Source organism: Cantharellus anzutake (genome assembly GCF_015039405.1).
Source record: "Cantharellus anzutake strain C23 chromosome Unknown EI90scaffold_6, whole genome shotgun sequence".
Taxonomy (NCBI): domain Eukaryota; kingdom Fungi; phylum Basidiomycota; class Agaricomycetes; order Cantharellales; family Hydnaceae; genus Cantharellus; species Cantharellus anzutake.
This window is the reverse complement of record NW_024066956.1, coordinates 1,590,712-1,609,095: the sequence shown is the minus strand read 5'-3', so window position 1 is coordinate 1,609,095 and position 18,384 is coordinate 1,590,712. Positions and strand designations below refer to the sequence as shown.

The 18,384-nt window shown below is 49.2% G+C and overlaps 8 protein-coding genes across 8 annotated transcripts; 6 read left to right on the top strand and 2 right to left on the bottom strand.

Moving 5' to 3' along the window:
* The first annotated feature begins 695 nt into the window (after positions 1-695).
* EI90DRAFT_3038680 (uncharacterized protein) lies at positions 696-1,703 on the top strand. The gene is made up of 4 exons (XM_039058879.1): positions 696-728; positions 786-861; positions 911-1,143; positions 1,295-1,703. Exons 2-4 carry the CDS (start codon positions 819-821, stop codon positions 1,478-1,480), a joined length of 462 nt encoding a protein of 153 aa, XP_038921566.1. The 5' UTR covers positions 696-728; positions 786-818; the 3' UTR covers positions 1,481-1,703.
* Positions 1,704-2,863: 1,160 nt separating this feature from the next.
* On the top strand, positions 2,864-6,643 carry EI90DRAFT_3038677 (uncharacterized protein). The gene is made up of 10 exons (XM_039058878.1): positions 2,864-3,052; positions 3,106-3,218; positions 3,279-3,799; positions 3,861-3,965; positions 4,023-4,085; positions 4,146-4,255; positions 4,316-4,373; positions 4,436-4,534; positions 4,593-5,541; positions 5,591-6,643. Exons 1-10 carry the CDS (start codon positions 3,032-3,034, stop codon positions 6,390-6,392), a joined length of 2,841 nt encoding a protein of 946 aa, XP_038921565.1. The 5' UTR covers positions 2,864-3,031; the 3' UTR covers positions 6,393-6,643.
* On the top strand, positions 6,584-7,493 carry EI90DRAFT_3038676 (uncharacterized protein; the record flags this gene model as incomplete). The annotated part of the gene is made up of 1 exon (XM_039058877.1): positions 6,584-7,493. One exon carries the CDS (start codon positions 6,584-6,586, stop codon positions 7,049-7,051), a length of 468 nt encoding a protein of 155 aa, XP_038921564.1. The 3' UTR covers positions 7,052-7,493.
* Positions 7,494-7,812: 319 nt separating this feature from the next.
* Positions 7,813-10,436, top strand: EI90DRAFT_2907409 (mitochondrial Rho GTPase; the record flags this gene model as incomplete). Its single annotated transcript, XM_039054284.1, has 13 exons — positions 7,813-7,849; positions 7,909-7,967; positions 8,013-8,094; positions 8,141-8,283; positions 8,337-8,438; positions 8,498-8,617; positions 8,670-8,771; positions 8,826-9,061; positions 9,111-9,344; positions 9,398-9,752; positions 9,803-10,006; positions 10,059-10,183; positions 10,238-10,436. 13 exons carry the CDS (start codon positions 7,813-7,815, stop codon positions 10,434-10,436), a joined length of 1,998 nt encoding a protein of 665 aa, XP_038921563.1.
* A 343-nt stretch (positions 10,437-10,779) lies between these two features.
* EI90DRAFT_3117742 (uncharacterized protein) lies at positions 10,780-12,558 on the top strand (the record flags this gene model as incomplete). Its single annotated transcript, XM_039063020.1, has 8 exons — positions 10,780-10,868; positions 10,954-11,339; positions 11,392-11,415; positions 11,472-11,524; positions 11,575-11,613; positions 11,669-12,019; positions 12,082-12,447; positions 12,508-12,558. The coding sequence occupies 8 exons, from the start codon at positions 10,780-10,782 to the stop codon at positions 12,556-12,558; spliced, it is 1,359 nt and encodes a 452-aa protein (XP_038921562.1).
* A 390-nt stretch (positions 12,559-12,948) lies between these two features.
* On the bottom strand, positions 12,949-13,756 carry EI90DRAFT_2907160 (uncharacterized protein; the record flags this gene model as incomplete). Its single annotated transcript, XM_039054278.1, has 2 exons — positions 12,949-13,464; positions 13,517-13,756. 2 exons carry the CDS (start codon positions 13,754-13,756, stop codon positions 12,949-12,951), a joined length of 756 nt encoding a protein of 251 aa, XP_038921561.1.
* Positions 13,757-13,922: 166 nt separating this feature from the next.
* Positions 13,923-16,563, top strand: EI90DRAFT_3279363 (major facilitator superfamily domain-containing protein; the record flags this gene model as incomplete). Its single annotated transcript, XM_039066665.1, has 13 exons — positions 13,923-13,989; positions 14,051-14,089; positions 14,148-14,164; positions 14,214-14,346; positions 14,405-14,541; positions 14,614-14,865; positions 14,919-15,113; positions 15,171-15,495; positions 15,549-15,685; positions 15,737-15,912; positions 15,963-15,991; positions 16,044-16,086; positions 16,159-16,563. 13 exons carry the CDS (start codon positions 13,923-13,925, stop codon positions 16,385-16,387), a joined length of 1,779 nt encoding a protein of 592 aa, XP_038921560.1. The 3' UTR covers positions 16,388-16,563.
* EI90DRAFT_3038661 (tRNA intron endonuclease) lies at positions 16,181-17,038 on the bottom strand. The gene is made up of 5 exons (XM_039058876.1): positions 16,990-17,038; positions 16,848-16,929; positions 16,717-16,796; positions 16,607-16,662; positions 16,181-16,554 (listed from the first exon to the last, which is right to left on the bottom strand). Exons 1-5 carry the CDS (start codon positions 17,005-17,007, stop codon positions 16,431-16,433), a joined length of 360 nt encoding a protein of 119 aa, XP_038921559.1. The 5' UTR covers positions 17,008-17,038; the 3' UTR covers positions 16,181-16,430.
* Positions 17,039-18,384: the final 1,346 nt, after the last annotated feature.

Here is an 18,384-nt window from a genome sequence, read left to right as displayed (position 1 = left end):
TCAACACCCTTATTCCTAACCCAAAATTGGTCATGGTCTAGGGGGTGCCTCGTGCATGTAGGCAGGCTAGGATTCCTCAGCTGCCTCATGCCATCCTAGCGTCTCAGGGGTGGGCATGCAGCAAGTGTTTCGGACAGCGACCAGTGCACCAGACTGTGAAGATGCGAATCCTAGCATTTCTGGGTGTCTCCGGAATATTGGTGGAGGGGTTGAGTCGTTGCCGATGGTTTGCAGTTGGCGGTGGGAAGAATCCATATCTTCCATATCTTCCAAAAGAGTGGTGCTGCAGCGACATGTGACCAGGGGCTAATCTGCGCGCGCACTATTGGATCGTGCCAAGGGTCTGCCAGGGGGCGTATAAAAGTAGCACTTGGACTTGGAGGATTAACTTTCCTTCCAACTCTTCTGGAAGAGACCTCACGACCCTTACGATCTCTCTTACCTATATAATAATTATGTCCTGTGTCTCGAACAACAGCTTGTTTATTCGCTCCTTCGAAAGGGCAGGTCCCATCTCCAGCCGATTCGCCGGATGTGATAGTTGCAAGATTAGAAAGAAGGTTAGCCGCTCTTTCCTATTAATCCGCGAACCGCAGTTTCCTAAGTCGCAGGTGGACTGGATGCACCTCTTTCAGAGATGTCCCCGTCGTTTCAATAATGAAGGCCACTGCATCGAGTGTCAAAGGCTCGGCCTCCCATGCGTCCGTGACCATCCTTCGTGGCTCGATGTAACTCTCTTCCGACAAACAATGCGTGGTGACAAGTCTAACCATTTAATTACACAGGACATCGACCAGCTTAACTCGTTCAGGAGAGGCATGCTTCAGGCCGTAAAGTTGAGTAGACGGAATCGCCACCAAGGTGAGTTCCTTTTACGTAATCCGAAGTTCTCACATGAACCGAAGATCAGTTCCTCGGCAGAGTCCCACGCTCCGCCACGGTGGAGGGCTGCCTAGAAATACAATTTCTCCCTCTGGACACGATAGTTATTCTCATTCGGAGACCGCATTCGTTGATAACCCTATTGCGCGAACGGACATCGCCGCGCCACATCCTCCGTATGAAGAGCAGCTTCAACTACCTTTTAGCATCATTCCTTATTGCACGCCACCCACGTCGATTACGAGCACCGACGCAGCCAACGTCCCTACCCAAATTCCCGGGCCGCGTCCGATTGGAGCTGGGACGATTTCTTCAATACCCATGACCCGGTCGCTGCGCTTTCTGGCATCTCAGATCTTGGGGATGCAATGCCATCCACCCACTCACCCGATCCCCCTGTTCCCAATTACAGTTCTTTGTCGACTACCTCCGCTCTTATCACCCTTATGTCCGACGAATCGTCATTGAGACGGATGACCGATCACGGTCTGTTAGCACCCTCGAAGGTGAGGCCGCTCAAATCAACATGATAGGCTCGATGGGTCATCAGGCGATGGTGCATATCTCAAGATGCCCGCGCCAAGCTCAATTCGCCTGACTTCAAAAACAGCATTTCTCATCGTTCGGGGGTATCTATTTGCTCATGACCTTTCGGGTGACGGTTAGACGACACGTCCATGACTCGAAACGCTTTCTACGAATGTTACGACTGGCGCTTGTTCTTACGTACTGCATACGACGACTTATATTTATGTATAATATTGGATATAACCTTGTTCAGACGTCAAATCATAATCATAATAATAATGTGGCTTGGCGAACTCCCTTGGATGAGATATCAATATGGAGAGCGTTGCTGTAATCGTCCAAAATCATGTGGCTTCTGATGGCTGCTTAATTCTCGAGCCAACTTGAACATGGCTGAGGTTGTGGGCTTCCGCATCATTATGGCAGCTCTCGACAACGGCCATCCGCAGGCAGGTCATCAACTGGGCCGGTCACCAGCCTGAGCCTCTAACCATCAACCCCTGTTAAACACCGTTCATGATGGACTCAGGTAAGCTGTTGGCATTGTACAGTCGATGCCGTTCCATTGCAGGAAACGCCATGAATTGAAGCAAGCACGGCTGGATTTATGTTGAAAGTTGGACTCTCTGACTGTTGATTGAAATCACCAGCTGCACAAAGGGGCCCTGATTTACGCAGTATTTACAGCGACCTTTCAATTGAACATACTCCAGAAGTTAGAACAGGATGGAAATATACTTTCTCTGAGCAATGGGCTTCCGAGGTAGCCACGCTTTCATGAGTCCTATCACCGGTGACAAACGACTAGACTGCCAGCGTTAGGAATTAACTTCTTGCTTCGTCTTCAGGGTGTGGAAACGCGCCGTCAAAGAGATGGTTTGATTGTAATCTACGCTTACACGGAAATACCTTCAACCTGACGATCGGGTGCGATTGAATGGTTCACATCGGAAGCATCCGGACCAGGCATCATCGTCTTGCTGGTCAGTTGCGGTCGTTATGAAGCTGCTTATCCTGTAGCTCCGCGGAACACTTCAAGACACGAGTCAGTAGCCCCTGGGTCCTTGGAATGTCATCAAGGGGGCTTTAAAAGACTCGTTCCCCTAAGCGCCTTCAAGGTGGGTGGTATCTTGCTCCAGAACCGATTGACGATTTTGCTTGACGACCACGCATCCGATTTCCATAGATGAGGGCTTTCGTACAAAGCAAGCAGAAATCCGCTGAGAATACTAGACTTTCCAAAAATTCCCACTTCAAGAACAATTTCGCTCCCATCAACCATGAGACCTCCACTACATCCAAACAGCACACTATTCCAGCTGTGGAGGCGAACCCTGCGGCCCCTTTAAGCATCCCGAATCCATCAATCAACCCCCGCGGCACGTATAATTTATGCCTTTCGATGTAGAGGTTGAAGTTGAAACAACTCCCTGACTCTCGTGAACACTTCGCAGAATCACAAACAGGAGTCTTTGCCCGTCTCCACGCCCTGTTTCCCAATTTCGAAGGCCCTCCTTCCAAGACTGCGAACGAAACTCTGCCATCATCATCTATTGCGATATCCCAAGGCAACGCCACGAAACACTCCAAGACATTGAAGCTGCGCATCGTGTCTTGGAACATGCACGAATCACTCCCAAAGGTGAGTTTCAACAAATTCAGCTCATCACACGTGCATTTATCCTTTTGTGATAGGGTGAGCTTGATGCGCTGCTTGGGTCTGTTCCCCCATACACTGCCTCCGAATCGCCCCGAATACTTCCGGACTTCGGAGAAGGGGAGGAACATCCATGTCATATCATAATTGTGTGCGTCCACCATGTCCAAACGCGAAGCGCGCGGCTAATTATTCGACCTATTCTGATCAGTGCCGGTCAAGAATGCCCTTCCGCCACAGGTCTTCTTCCGATGGCATTTGGTGCAGGTAACAGCCTGACCGTGCGTGAAAAAGACAAGGACAAGAAAGTTGGCCGGCGCAAGAGAAGCGACGACCAGTACAAGAGATTAGAGAATTCCCCCGATAGTACACTCCTGTTAGATCTCCCGGCCTCACCAACAATGAGTCATTTCCCTAGTACGGGGAATCTGCCCACATCCAGCACAATATTACACCACAGAGAACGCGAAACCGGGGGTTGGACACAGATATTGGAAGATTGGTTTGTCCGTGGTATCCGACGATCTGGTTCGATGGAAGAGGAGAATCAGAATGGCGAAGTGCCGCAACCCTTGTCTCAGCCTACTGAGCGGACTGAAAATGTCTCGGCAGATACTGTAGCGCAATCTGCTTCTCCCCAACTGAATAGATCGCCCTCGGATTCGGTGCCGCACAAGCACAACCACCCGCTACATCTCCTCACTTCGACTGCAGTCCATACTAGCCATCCTAGTGAGTCTTCACGATTGGAAATCACTTATTTCACTCTCAACAGGAAACCTTCCATCTGCAGCGTCAAATCAGCACACCGGGTCCTATGTCCTCGCTGTGAAAGAACGGATGATGGGTATCTATCTAGCTGCTTATGTGCATCGTGATGTGGAACATTTGCTTCAAGGTGAACTAACTTTGCGCAATCTGTTGACGAAATACTCCAACATTATAATTGTTCAAGGTAAAGATGCTGATGCTGTGACCGCGGGTCTCATTGGTGGTCGCGTTGGCAACAAAGGCGGTGGTACGTGCATGAATTGAATAACCAGGTTCATTATACCAGGCTAATGTGTTGCACATACAGTTGGTGTCAGTTTGAAAATTGCGGGCATCACATTCTTGTTCGTCAATGCGCATCTCGCTGCACACACGGGAAGGGTAGATCTTCGAATGGCCAATTTATCCAAGATTAAGGCAAGCCTATCTACGTTTTACCATCAGGGACTCTAATTGATCCAGCGTCGTTTTGGTCAGACTGAATTGTCTCTCGACGCGTTTCTTGGTTCCGACGACCCAAGGCAGATGGCTGAAGGTGTGTGTAATCATTGTATTGGCCTAGAAGTTGATAATGATTCAGCCACAACCGGGCAACAGACATAACAGATCGTTTTGACTATTCCTTCTTCTTCGGTGATCTGAATTTTCGTTTGGACATCTCTCGCTTGCACGCCGACTGGTTAATTTCTCGCAAAGGTGCCTATACAGTATGCGTGTCCCAACGAGCCTGCCTTACTCATGCAGCATCATTCAGAATTTGCGCAGGCATTGGAGTTTGACCAGCTCCGTGGGCTAATGAAGGATGGTCAATTCCCTGGGTTCAGCGAGGGGCCCATCAACTTCCCACCAACTTTCAAGTATGACGTTCAACATCGGCATAGGAGTCACCGTATGAGCGTGCGGAAGGCTATTCAGAAGACGAGGGAACAACTCCGGAAACTGGATGTTTACGATGAAGTGTCCGAGCAGGAAGACAATGCTGTTAATGACAGCCAAGATGGCGTCGAGGTAGCGGAGGATCACCTGTCCTTTGTTTCTTCCGTTATTGGCAGCTCACTATACTCCGGATCCGGCAAATATGAGACTGATCCCGACTCAGAGTCTGTCGCGGCGGATGCAAATGCAGAGGACTCACCGGCTCTCCTCAATGCGGTCGCAAATTCCAAGTCACCTTCGTCGAGGCCTGCTGCGGCTATCCACAATATCATGCATAGTCAGGCCGCCCGGAAGGCTAAATCGAAGTGGCTCGCCCTTGTTGCTCGTGCGCGTGGCGCATCAGTCCACAGTTCACGGTCCAACCAACCATGTCAGGGATCAGGCCACACACAGCCTCCTAAATCTCCCAAATTCTCCAAATCTACGCCGTCATTATCACGGAGGGGCCCGCGGACCCGCCGCCTGACTTCGAAGAGCTCGCCCCCTTGCAGTCCACCAGGAAGGTGTATGAACAGTCATTTGGACCATGTGTCGTCAGAGCCGACGCCATGTATGTCATCGGCCGGGCTCCCCTCCATTGAAGTTGCAGGCCCTACAGATACTTCGCCTGTGACAATGCCTAAGTTTGAGAGCAGTCCGTCGTCCGTACAGCCACAGCCCGGTGGCACTTCGCAGTCTGGATCAGAAAAGGAGAAAGCTGTTGGCGCGAAGGATGAGGTTGCGCCTGGTGTATATGACACATCATCCAAGCAGAGGGTTCCCAGCTGGTAGGTGGACTTGTCCAGCGGAAGATCGTTATTTATCCCCAACCTCCAGGTGCGACCGCATATTGTACAAGTCCACAGTTGTTCCTGACCCCGAGGAGGAATCCCCTGATCAGCAGCGCACTGCGCCCAAGGGCTTCCGAGTAGGTCGCAAGATAATTGACACCATATTCACCAGGACATCTCGCTGCCGAAAAGACTCAAGTGCCTCAACTGCGCCCTCATACGAAAGCAGCACTCATACGCCTCAACGATCTCAATCTACCCCAACAAATCTCGAATCAGTGCATCTTTCTTCGGGGATTTCTCAAAGTCCAATCTCAATCGGGGACAACGTTCCCTACTTCGCAATGCCTTCACCGCAGTTTGTGACCACCCCCGTGCCTCGTTCTGTCTCGCTTGGTGCTGTTGAAGCATATAAATTATCCAGCCCATCCTCACAAGACGCCCCCAATGCCAAGCAGAAGCGTTCATTCTCCTCCTCTTCGTTGCCTTTCCTGAAAAAATCGCGGTCTAAGCCATCTATCAACTTGCCCCAAGCCAACCTCCCAAGGTCAACCTCCCCATTGCCAATTGTATCGCAAGTCCCCTCTGCTTCCATTCCTTCCAAGTGCACTCCACCTCCCCGGCCGGTTCCCGGTAGACGATGGTTTCTTCAATTGCCTTCATCTATCCTAAACCCTTCACCCCTCGTCCCCGGTCTTTCCACCAGTATCGCGCCTATGCGCCGAAGAAGGAAGGGTGAAGTGACGTGCCTGAGTTATCGCACCCTGGATGATTGTGAAATGGCACGACTGCGGGGTAAATCAGACCATCGACCAATCATCGGAGTCTATTCTATCTGCATCGAGTAACGAAATTATCATATTATGCCTGTCCCAGTGGATTGAACAGGACGTGACTGCCTGTAACTCGCTCTATTTCCATCGCTGCTTGTAGCTATACCCACAATCTCGCACAGCTATATAGTCTCTTGCTTTCGTTTGTTAACTGTCCTCGAATAGAGCCAATTGTCTTGGCCTGGAGCATTAGTATTGTCGAGGCAATGTCATTTAAGCACATAGGATCAAAATGCTATGAAAAACAGCGTGAAGGTCGATGTTTCCCTCTTGCCCCTTTCCAGACGCGTTTGGGGAACTTGGAAAGGGACGAAACTGGGACTGGCAGGAATCGGTTCCATGGGTTACATCGTCATCAACTTTTGTCAGCCCCAATGTGTCTGATTGACGCCGTACCTTGGTTCAAACCAGGACATACAAAGCAGTTACTGGCTATGGACGGACCATCTTCACCTATCACACACCCTGTGGCTTTTAATTTTGTCTTCGCTATGGGGGAGCCTCTAAGTGGAATTCCGATGCGCCGTGCGCGAGCTCCAAACGCAATTCGACCTCTATTCCAGGTCTCTCATCGGCGCTGTCAGCTACGCAAGCCAACAGGTCGATCATTGCTGTATTTGCGCTTTGAACCTCAAGCGCCTTCCTCCTTATCCCATACAAGTGCGCACCTGTGAGCTAACCGAAGATCGCAGCTGTTTCGGGAAGACGACGACGAGGGCTTGTGAGTCACCCTTGCGGCCTTGATGGTAATGATGTATGGCCACAAGCGATGGTCGGCTAGGAACAACAGAATCATGGGACCTTAATCCATGCTCAGCCACAACCTCGGTCATCTTGGCGTATGAGGGTTGTTCATGACACGCCAAAAAGAAGTTTGTCACTGTTGAGACGATTGGACTTTGTTTCAAGACGCGGGATATTTAGGAGGGTGCTTTGCACAGCACTTGTTATATGCTAGTCGTGTCGTCTCCACGCTGGGGTAATAGCGGAAGGCTGCGTGACGACGGCCACGGCGGAACTGGAAAAGTGGTCGAGAATCACTTGCACATGGTGAGTTTTGACCGGGTCTTTTGGCTTGAATCAACGTCGTTGCATCTATCCTAGTTCTTCTACACTCTGCCTCGCTCTTGAAACAGGGCAGAAGTATGTTGCCCGAACACCAGTAAGATCGATGTAAACATTTCCTCCGGATGCATTGTACTTCTGAACCAGGGAATTTCCATACAGCATGCACCAGTGGTAGATGGCCTGATTCTGAGGGCGAATAGGGAGGGAGCAAAGAGTTCATATATCATCCTAATGATTCTGGGCATCAGTTGTTGGCACGGAATTGGCCGTTGAATCATTGGGCTTGAGGCTTCCGTATTTTCGGCTGCTCTGCTTGCCGTTCAAACTTCCGAAACAAAACCCTCCTGAAACTTCGTAATGACCAAATATGCGTCGTGATATTCGAATACTACTTGTGGGAGATGGTGGGTGCCGGAAGTTTGTCCAATTGCCCAATTCGTCTCGCCTTACCCAGTCGCCAAAGAGGACGTCGGAAAGAGCACCATTGTCACTTCTCTCATCAAGGAGGCCTTTTTGCCACAAGTGAGCCGAATATGCGTATATTCTGGACTTATTCACAAAATCAAGGTTCAAGATGTAGTACCAGAAGTGACTATACCCCCTGAGGTCACCCCCGAGAATGTGACGACATACATTGTCGACTCTTCATGTAATTCCCATTTCTCTGAACCCGAATTGTATTCACGGTCGGTTAGCTGCACCGCAGAATCGAACACATCTTGAAATAGAGCTCCGTAAAGCTCATGCGATCTGCATCGTCTACTCAATAGACAACCCAGGCTCATTTGACCGGATACCCACATATTGGTTGCCTTACTTCCGCTCATTAGGTGTAAATGTGGGTCATTGCACTCTTCTCTATGACAATGCTGTCTCAACAGTACTCACCAGGTCCCAGTAATCCTAGTTGGGAACAAGATTGACTTGCGCGGAGGAGAGGTTACTAATGAGGAGTTGGAGGGCGAAGTACGGCCAATAATGAATGAGTTCAAAGTTCGTCCAAATAGGTGTTTTATCTGACTTGTGCGTGAGGTTCTTTCTCCCCCCATTAGGAAGTGGAAACATGTGTTGAATGCTCAGCAAAGATTCCACTCAATGTCTCAGAAGTATTCTACTTTGCCCGCCAAGCAGTCCTTCATCCAACGGCGCCTTTGTATGACTCTCGTGAACATGTCAATCCTCTCCGTTCACTTTGATTCGAAAAGCTGAAGACATCTTGATCAGATTCTCAAACCCGCATGCGTAGAGGCTCTCAGACGGATATTCAAGATTTCTGACGTGGACAAGGACGGCGTTCTTGACACACACGACCTCAACGAATTCCAGGTATGCAGCTGTGTAGCACTCGCAGGTGACGGGCTCATCGAGACTTTTGACAAGCTTCGTTGTTTTGGTTCTCCCCTTCAGCAGCAAGAACTCGAGGGCATTAAAGATGTAGTCCGACGGGAACTACCTGCCGATTCGGGTGTAAGAGGGGATGGTATCACCGAAATTGGATTTCTATATCTCCATACGATATTCATACAGCGAGGACGTCTCGAAACGACCTGGACAGTACTGCGAAAGTTTGGATATGCCGAGGATCTACGTCTCACGGAGTCATATCTATCGCCAAGGTGATTCACGCTTTTCTGTCGGTATTGCACTTATATATGGCTTAGCTAGGTTCGACGTCCCGTATGATTGCTCGGTTGAATTGAGCACATTGGGGCATCAGTTCTTTACGGACATTTTTGAGAAGTTCGATCGCGAACATGCTGGTTTGAGCAAGGCCCAATTGGACGATCTCTTCAGCACATCTCCCGGAAATCCATGGGGGTCAAGTCCGCGATTCCCAGAGAGGATTGTTACGGATGATGATGGGTCCATCTCTCTGCAGACCTGGCTCGCACAGTGGAGGTATGGCCAGCAACATGCGATGTTGGACGACGCCTTACTACTACCTATGTTAGCATGACCACGCTGTTGGATTATAAAACAACATTAGCTTATCTCGCATACCTTGGCTACCCGCAAACACAGCCTTACCTTACTAGCTTCCCCAATTCCGCTTCGTCATCCAAAACATCAACACCATCTACTACTACAGCTCTACAGATTACTACACCCCGTAAATCAGAGCGCAAGAGAGGGAAAGTTACACGCAACGTCTTCCTTTGCTATGTCTGTGGTGCAGCTGGTTCCGGAAAAACTTCGTTGCTTCGAGCTTTCCAAGGAAAACGGTTCCAAACATTCTACGAGCCTACCACCAAACCAATTAGTGTCGTGAACTCTGTTGAGATTAATGGTGCGGAGAAATACTTGGTTGTGAGTCTCATCGCTCTCGTTTCTGGGCAATGCCAAACTTCTATTTTTAGCTTCAAGAATTCGGGTCTCTATATGAGGCAGATACGCTGCGAAACTCCAAAAAGCTGGACTTGGCTGATGTGATAGTATACGTCTACGACTCGAGCGACACAAACTCTTTTTCATATCTCAGTAATCTACGTCAGCAGTACAACCTAGATCACATCCCAAGCATGTTCGTCGCCACAAAATCCGATTTGGACCTTGCTCAGCAGGTGAAGCTCAGTACAGTGATCCATTCTGATCCGATCTCACCATTCTATTTAGCGACATGAGGTGCAGCCTGATGTGTACTGCCGAAGGTTGTCTCTTCAGGTCCCGGTCGCTGTTAGCGTTAAGACAAATCAAATAGCAGACGTGTTCCAGGCGATGTGCGGTGTTGCAATGCACCCGTAAGCTCTGAATCTTTATTCGCATTTGCTTCCTAACAATTCGTGTTTCTTCAGGCTCTCGGCCATGCCTGGCGGACCGGATGGCATTGTGGCCACTGGCCTGCGAATAAGATCTTATTTAACAATGACAGCTATCATTTCTGGGGTGACGTTGGGCATCCTTGCATACCGCCGCGGTCCAAGTCCCTTGGGAGTTTCATGGTTTCTCGGAGGGTCGTGGTTTGGTTGGGTGATCGGACGCCGTGATTTATAGACCATAAGCCTTATGCTACGTCAATAGAGGCCTTATTCTCACTATGGCACAGAGCTGGCCTCCATATTTGGTCCATAACATTGGCAATGACATTTTTTTCGGCCGGCACGTGGCCACCTCCTGGTTGACGCGCAACCACATTTACGTGCCACTTCAGCTGAGCGATTGGTTCTAGCACGACCGCGGGCTTTTGCTGCATCGTGAAGAAAGAAGTTCACTGGCGCCCTCCCTGTTTCTAATACTGATCTCCCAGATAGGAGGCGTGAGGTGCAAGAGACACCGAATTTAAACCCCGAACACTAACAGCGTCACTTGCCAATCGACTCTACTGCACGACTTCACTATGAACATCGACTCGATCCAGCAGCGTTTAGAGGATATGGAGATGGAGGACAATGGTGTTCGCTACGGCTATGGATCGAGGAAGCTCCTGTATGTGGTAATGACTCACTCCACGATCGATCAGCCGGAGTATGATCTCCAAACATAGCTAACCAGTGTTCTGTTCGACATCTAGTGATCTGGTGTTCGTCCAGGATGCTACTGGGAGTCAAGGCGCATATATATCATCAGCGACTAAGAACATTGAAGAGATCGCTGCAACCATCTTCGAATCTGGCAAATTACAATATCCAGAGGATCTTCGAGTTGGCCTAATCGCCTTTAGGGACCATCCCCCACAGGACCATACATATGTGACCAGAAATTTTGGTTTTTCATCGGATATTAAGAAAGTGCATGAGCATCTTAAATCACTTTTCGCCTCAGGAGGTGGTGATGGACCGGAGGCTGTTACGGCGGCGTTAGGGGAGGCATTAAATATGGACTGGAGGCCAGAGGCCAGTAAGATGGTAGTGTTGATAGCGGATGCACCTCCACATGGAATTGGAGAGTACGGAGATGGTAAGTTCGTTTGTGACGTCCATGGTTTAATGCACTGTCTCATTCCTCTTAGGGTTCGATCATGGTTCTCCGGATGGTAAGTTGGCGCCGTGGTTGGGGAAAGTGGGAACGAGCTTATTTTCATTTCCCCAGGATTGGACCCCTTGCAGATTGCGCGAGAAATGGCATCAAGGGGGATTACTTTAGTAAGACATTATTTTCGGAGATTTTGTGTCTCATTCACCTCTTTCCTCAGTTCTTTGTTGCATGCGAACCTGCTCTTAGTGGATATACTGTAAGCACGTTTCCCTCGAGTCTGTGCTACTCTCCTTCACACACTGGATTTGCAGCATGCTACGGACTTCTATCAAGCACTCACTGGAATAACATCTGGATTAATGCTACCCCTTACGACTGCGAATCTTTTATCACATGCCATTATTGGCAGTGTTCTGGAGAACTTGGATATGGAGCGTATCATTCAAGAAGTCGGTCAAGCCGTCGCCCACCGCATTCTCGGGGGTAATGAGAGTGTCGATGATGTTGCTAAGGAGCTTCACGAGAAACTCCTGCTCCGGAACGAAAGCACCCAGAAGCTTGTGGTGGAGAATATCTATCGAGAGACACCCGAAGCCATTCACAACGTCCAAGTGTGGGCCAATGCACCTACTATCAAAGATGCGCGTCCTCAATTGCAGAAGGTGCGTGATTGGCGGTTTTCTAGCCTGTACTCACTCAGCTACTCTACTGGACATTCCAATAGGTAAAAGGTTCTCGTTTCACGGAGAAGTATCTGGCTGCTCGCTACGCACCATCTCGAGTCTCATACCCATCCATCACGAGATCTCCAATCAAATCTGCCTCACCGCCACGAAAAGTTGTATCGACTTTCGCTACATTCGAAGCTAAGCCTGCCACCCATCCAATGTTCGGTTCCGCCGTCTCAGCACCGACCTTTGGGTCACCAATGAAATCTGGGCGTGTTGGTTCTTCTTTTGGTCGAATGAGAGGAGTGGGAGACTCTGATGATGAGGACGATGATGATGGCGCGAAAACTGGTGTAGCGTTCGATGATGATGATGGAGTGCAAAAAATTGGATTAAGCTCCGGGGCAATCACCTTTGATCAGGTATGCAATATCCCAAAAATATGTACAAACCCAGCTCATCGCTTTCTACGACGAATGTAGGCTCGGAGGATTGCTTTGCAAAGCGCATGGCGCGGAACCAGGCATTTGTAAACACCGGTATGAACGTCCCATCGAGTCTCTGTACGCCGATCACTGCCCCTACTCCGTACCACTTACCTTGTAATTCTCTGTCATTAGTAACAGTCATATCGTTGCCGCATTGACACAACATACCCGTTCTCGTTTCATGTGATTGGCACATTTCATTCTTCTCTTCTCTGTGGATGCTCCTTTTTCAATCATACCTTGCGTACTGCGTCCACGTAATAAGCGCACCCACCTCGTTTCTAATCCGTTCCATTAGGAGAGCCTGTACATTACGGAAAACCAACATTATCTAACTAGTGAACATCGTTGTCAGCGATTGTACATCTCGTTTTCCCCTTCTCTTCATTAGGGGATTCTATGTCTCGACGACAATATCGGAAAGCCTGACCGAATTCAATCTGGGACTTGAGGAACCTTTTTTCTAAGCTTCTTTTTCTCAAATTTGCGACGTTCTTTCTTGGCCCTTTTTTCAGCTCCCCTACAAAAATCTTCTGTATTTTCGGAGGGTGGTCTGTCTATATGGGTTATTGGGGCTGCTCCTGGAGACAATGGCGGGTTTGTACTATGTGTCCACTCCCTTGGGGTGGGAGAATTTTTTAAAGTGGTTCGGTTGTCATCAGCGGCAAGTGTGAGCGAGAGGTGCTGAGAGGTGGGGGGACAAATATCGACACCGGATATCTCGGATTTTGAGGGAAAAGTGGAGCTCGGGTCAGTTGCACCAATGACGGGGCCCCTGACGAAGAGTGAATATAGCTGCCTGCGAGCTGATTCGTGCTTGGCTGCGGCAATAGCGGATAGGTTTACAGATGAAGAGGTGCTGGTGGGGACAGATGCGCCATTAATGGGTCTCCTGTTTGATATGATCCCCGTAGAAGTCCGTTGAAAGACTGGTGCTGCACTCCTTGTGTCCTGTGGTGGACGAATCAATTAGGCAGCGGGTCATATATAATGGGGATCAAACCTTTTTCCCCTCTGCTTCTGAGTCTGAATCAGTGTCGGAGGGTATTCTAATATTTACAGACTTCATAGACGCATCGAAAACGTGCTCCCAGAAGGGGAAAGCCTCGTCTCTGTCTTTTCCAACGCCTGCAAGCGTTTTCTTCTGGACAACTGTAATGGGTTTGCTGATCCCACCTGGACGAAGGCCAGTACCTTTCCCTTTCCAGCCCCGCTGGGCGAGGTAGTTATGGCTGTCGAGCATTGAAATGACTGACAGACACGACAATCCTGCATGCCAAGGATTCCGAAGCTGCGAAGGGTATTACCGAGTGGCAGTGCTTCCGCCAGTCCGGCGCTACGCCGTTGACCTGAATGCTTGGGAAACAACTGCATTCCCAGCACGGGGTACCGCTGAGTCACCATTCGGAATGGCCGGGGGGCTCAGCGACGAAGATCTGACTGCCTTGGACGTCACTATTGATAAGATTGGGATGGGTGCGATCATCGTGGATTACAATTGGAACGTCGTCCATGACAGCTGTCTCTTTTTGTGCAGGATACTACCAATGGGCGCTTCTCGCATTATGTGGTTTCGGTGCGTGCGCTTAGCACATTAGATGGACTACGGGTCGCTAACTCGCTCTGCCGAACAGGCTGGCTGGCTGATAATGTGAGCAGAAATGCTTTTACAGGGAGACAATCTTAATTGTGTCGTGTAGATGTGGCTCGAGGCCGTCACAATAGCATTGCCACGGGTCCAGGACCATTTTGACGTCTCAAACTCTCGCATAGGATGGTTATCAACATCCATGTTCGGGGGCATGATGATTGGAGCCGTGGGCTGGGGAAATTGTGAGCTTATTCTACAAATAATCGACTTATCTCGTTGCTTACCTGCCCAAATATCCAGCTTCAGATGTTTTGGGAAGGCGGTTTGCATTCAATGCGACTCTTGTTCTTTCAGCTATTTTCGGATTTCTCGTTAGCATCGCTCCGACTTATTCCCTCCTTTGTGTATCGTTATTCCTTCTTGGGACCGCGATCGGGGTAAGTTGTACTGGTTTGTGGGCCACTTCTTGCCAAGACTCCCTATTCCTTTGTTCATTCTGTCAATCGTAGGGAAGCATACCGACGGACGGCACTCTTTTCCTGGAAAATGTGCCGAAGCGGAAGCGATATCTCCTGACGATGCTGTCTGTGTTTTTCTCCGTCGGTGGTGTTGTAGCTGCAGTGGTGGCTATACTCGTGGTGCCAAATAATTCGTGTCCCGAGCGCATGTCGTTTTTAGGGGATGAAAGGCGGAGAGTACCGTGTGATGTGGCAAAGCAAAACATGGGATGGAAATACTTGTTCTTCGTCTTGACGATAATGGTGAGTATTGCACCTTTACTCAGGATGTCAATCTAATTGATAAGATAATCCAGACGGCGTTCATGTTCGCTTCCAGACTATTCTTCTTCACTCTCCATGAGTCCCCTCGTTATTTGGTTCACGCTGGGCGCCCCCAGGAAGCTGTCATTGTACTACAAAAGATCATCAGAGTCAACGGAAATGTATTGGAGATTGGCTTGCACGATGTGGACGAGTCGCTGTTGAGTCCCCAGGGTCTTAATCGAGTGGTAAGCGTAACTTCCGACCGTGCTCTCAAGACGGCAAGCGGCTGAACCTATATCAAGCCTTCAGACGAGTTGAGGGCAGAACCAGCCAATGAGAGGGCATCAATCTTTTCAACGTCCTCTGGGCATTCACCACATCCATCCTATCTCTACTCCGCAGTCGATGAGGATGTTGAGTCATCACAATCCACCAAGCGCCCTGATCCCAAATATTCTTTCAGTGTTGCCCATACCCCTGAGCTTCTCAAGCAAACGCAAAGCTTTTTGCCACCGAATATTTACAGTGTCATCAATGCTTGGATAGAAAAAAGTTCGATCCTTTTCACTGATAGGTGGCGTCGAACTACTCTACTTGTTTGGGGGACATGGATGTTCACCTCCTTAGGTCAGTCCTTGTTGTTGTGATTTTGTCGTGATTACTTATGCTCTCCACATCAGCATATACAATGTTCAATGTTTATTTCCCCAAACTAGTCGAAATGCGGCTAGGCACTGAAAGCGGCCGATCTGAGTCAAGAGAAGCCGTTTTATGGGATGTCGTTGTCTTTACCGCAGGAGGTATGCCTGGTGCAATTGTGAGTATTGATGTTACCTTGGTTACTTTCCCTCATCTTCGCCACGTACAGATTGGCGCATATATGGTTCGCTCATCTTTAGGCAAGCGTTCCTCCCTGGCCCTCGTTACGTTTGCAACTGCGATATTATGTTGGCTGTTCACTGAGGTGAATACTCGGACCACTGTCGTGATCACATCAATGGGGATATCGTTGACGACAACAATTATGTGGGCGATTCTATACGGGTGAGTTTCGTAATTCGGCCAGCGCAATGACACGACTAATTTTGAGTCAGAATGACTCCGGAGATGTTCGTAACAGAAGGTAAGCGAGCTAATTTAATGGGTGTGTTCATTCCGATCCATGGTCCTCGCAGTGCGTGGGACAGCTTGCGGCAATGCCTCGGCTTTGAATAGGGTGTATGTCAATCTTTCATTATGAGCTTTGTACCCCTAACCAACGTCAAACCCAAACCCTTCTCATTGTCACAGATCTGGCATGATTGCACCACTCATTGGTGGCCCATTGCTATCAATATCAACATCCCTGCCAGTGTACGCTTCTGGTATTGCATTTGTTCTTGGCGCAGCGTGTGCATCAGCATTGCCGTATGAATCAGCAGTCGAGCTCGAAGCAGCCAAAGCAACTGAGTCCCGAGGAGAGGACCAGTCAAGCTATAGCATGCTTCCTGGGGAGGAATCGATCACCGAGCAGACATAATTAAACACGCTGCCACAAGGACTGGCTGCCATAGGATGATTGGTCACATCGGGGGCTTGACAATTCCCTTACTAATCTTGTAATACACCAGTGAGGAATCATCGCTAACTATCGCCAACAAAAACTCTCTAGTCTGAGGGCTGCAGTGGATATAAAGTTTCTTAAGCCTTCCGGTCGCAGTATCAGCACCTCCGCCTATTCGAAATCAATTGAGCGCACCAATCGATGGTAAACGTCTCTGCCAGAGAACACGGAACGACAACTCGAGAGATATCCTTCGTACACAAAGATCACAGTCAGACGGTCCTGCAGGGAGATGGTGAACGCACTTCTGCAGATATTTTGCCGGAAATTACGGCTCTTCCAGCTTCAGAAATATCTTTCACCTCGACATCAATCCATTGCTGGGCTGTGAAGACATAAGTGAGGGCAAGCATCTTATGCATCTGCTCCAGCTTACCATACAGAATATCGTTGTAGGCTTGAAACAATGACTGTGACTGCTTAGGGTACTTCTCCGAGAGAACTCGTAACGAAGGGAACTATCAGTACAACCGATCCTCGGCGTGATGCACTGCATGTTCCAGGAACGCTGGACCTACAGAAGGATGGCCTTCCATACAGATGCAGAACTATGTGTTCAGCCACCAACTTGCGTGGAACAATAAAAATGAGAGCAGAAGCTGTCCAGCTATCATGTAGCATGTGCACCATAGCGCATTTTATGCTGAAACGTACAGGTATACAGTTCTTGAGGGCTACGTACTCTTTAACGGAAGCTATGTAGCAGTGAAGTTCGCGGGGGGTTCCGGGATTCAAACATGCCATCATTGTCACATGTCAGAATGACCTCGCTTCATCAAAACGTTCACGATACATCCACTAGTGATATTTCTGTGGAATCCAGAGTTCACAATATTCATGAGTCGATTTTTTCATACCCTCAAGAGCTTCTCGGGACCGGATGCATATGATATGATGGATCGTTGACGATGATTGTATTGACGGGAAATTTTCCAGTTGTTCACGAGAGCGCGCGCATAGGACACGAGTCCGCCTGAGTGCGTCCGCACGGCCGGAATGCAAATAAGTTGCAGCCATCAGTGAGGCGTCTATCAGGATTTTAACCTCGATCGGCTTAAGGGCTTGTATACATGTATGCGGTCGAGTGGGTGACGCCGAGTACGACGAGTAAGCGTAATCATATGCACCTAAAGGCCATCTTCGCACGAGCAGCTCACTCCAACACCTTGGGTTAATCAGCAACACAGCGCTTAACAGCATTAAAAATCCCAAGCTACTACGCTCTCACAATCGGCCCCAGGCCCGGCCTGGTCAACGAAACTTAAAGTAGAAAAATCCACCTCCGAACCACACACTATCTGATTTGTTACTTCAGCAACTGGCGAAGGGGCGTAGACAACAATTGCTATGGACTACAGGTCCCTTGGTAGACGATTTTCAATGATCGGGTCATTGATTTTGTCACAAGGGTTCGCGGAGCCTCGGTGCGGAGGATAAATAATCAAGCCGAAAGTTTAATTCGAAAAGCCATGTGAACACGCCTTAGCCCTCGCACAGGGACCAACGTCTTCGGGTCGACAGGAAATGCACGCAATTTATCTGGGCAAACAGCTACGTACTTCCCCTTGTTCAAAACAGATGAATGCACGAAGTTGATGGCCTGGCGTACCAACATTATGTGCAAATCCCACAAGCCAAAACGTGTGATCCGTGCTGCCTTCGCGTTCTTCCAAGTGGAAAATCTCTTCTATGGAACCAGAGTAGAGTTCTGTGACTCCGAAAGGTTTACTCCAGAAAATGTCTCCGCGGGGACAATATGTAGGAACCTGGATAGAACACTGATCAACAGGTACGGCTTTGATTTCTCCCATGGAAAGGGGATAATGGAGATCGGAGAACCGAAGGAGTTGGCCGAGGGATGGAAGTGATGGTACATCGAAGATACGGTGCTGGTGCGGATGCGTTGGGAACCG

What these genes read in the sequence shown, in the direction of transcription:
- EI90DRAFT_3038680 (XM_039058879.1), top strand. Translation starts at nt 819, where the DNA reads ATGCTTCAGGCCGTAAAGTTGAGTAGACGGAATCGCCACCAAG. An exon ending in TAGACGGAATCGCCACCAAG is followed by an intron (nt 862 to 910) that starts GTGAGTTCCTTT and finishes ACCGAAGATCAG; the next exon opens with TTCCTCGGCAGAGTCCCACG. An exon ending in CGAGCACCGACGCAGCCAAC is followed by an intron (nt 1,144 to 1,294) that starts GTCCCTACCCAA and finishes TCCCAATTACAG; the next exon opens with TTCTTTGTCGACTACCTCCG.
- EI90DRAFT_3038677 (XM_039058878.1), top strand. Translation starts at nt 3,032, where the DNA reads ATGCACGAATCACTCCCAAAG. An exon ending in TGTGGAACATTTGCTTCAAG is followed by an intron (nt 3,966 to 4,022) that starts GTGAACTAACTT and finishes TAATTGTTCAAG; the next exon opens with GTAAAGATGCTGATGCTGTG. An exon ending in CCAATTTATCCAAGATTAAG is followed by an intron (nt 4,256 to 4,315) that starts GCAAGCCTATCT and finishes CGTTTTGGTCAG; the next exon opens with ACTGAATTGTCTCTCGACGC.
- EI90DRAFT_3038661 (XM_039058876.1), bottom strand. An exon ending in CCGGCAAAATATCTGCAGAA is followed by an intron (nt 16,663 to 16,716) that starts GTGCGTTCACCA and finishes TTGTGTACGAAG; the next exon opens with GATATCTCTCGAGTTGTCGT. An exon ending in GAGACGTTTACCATCGATTG is followed by an intron (nt 16,555 to 16,606) that starts GTGCGCTCAATT and finishes TGCGACCGGAAG; the next exon opens with GCTTAAGAAACTTTATATCC.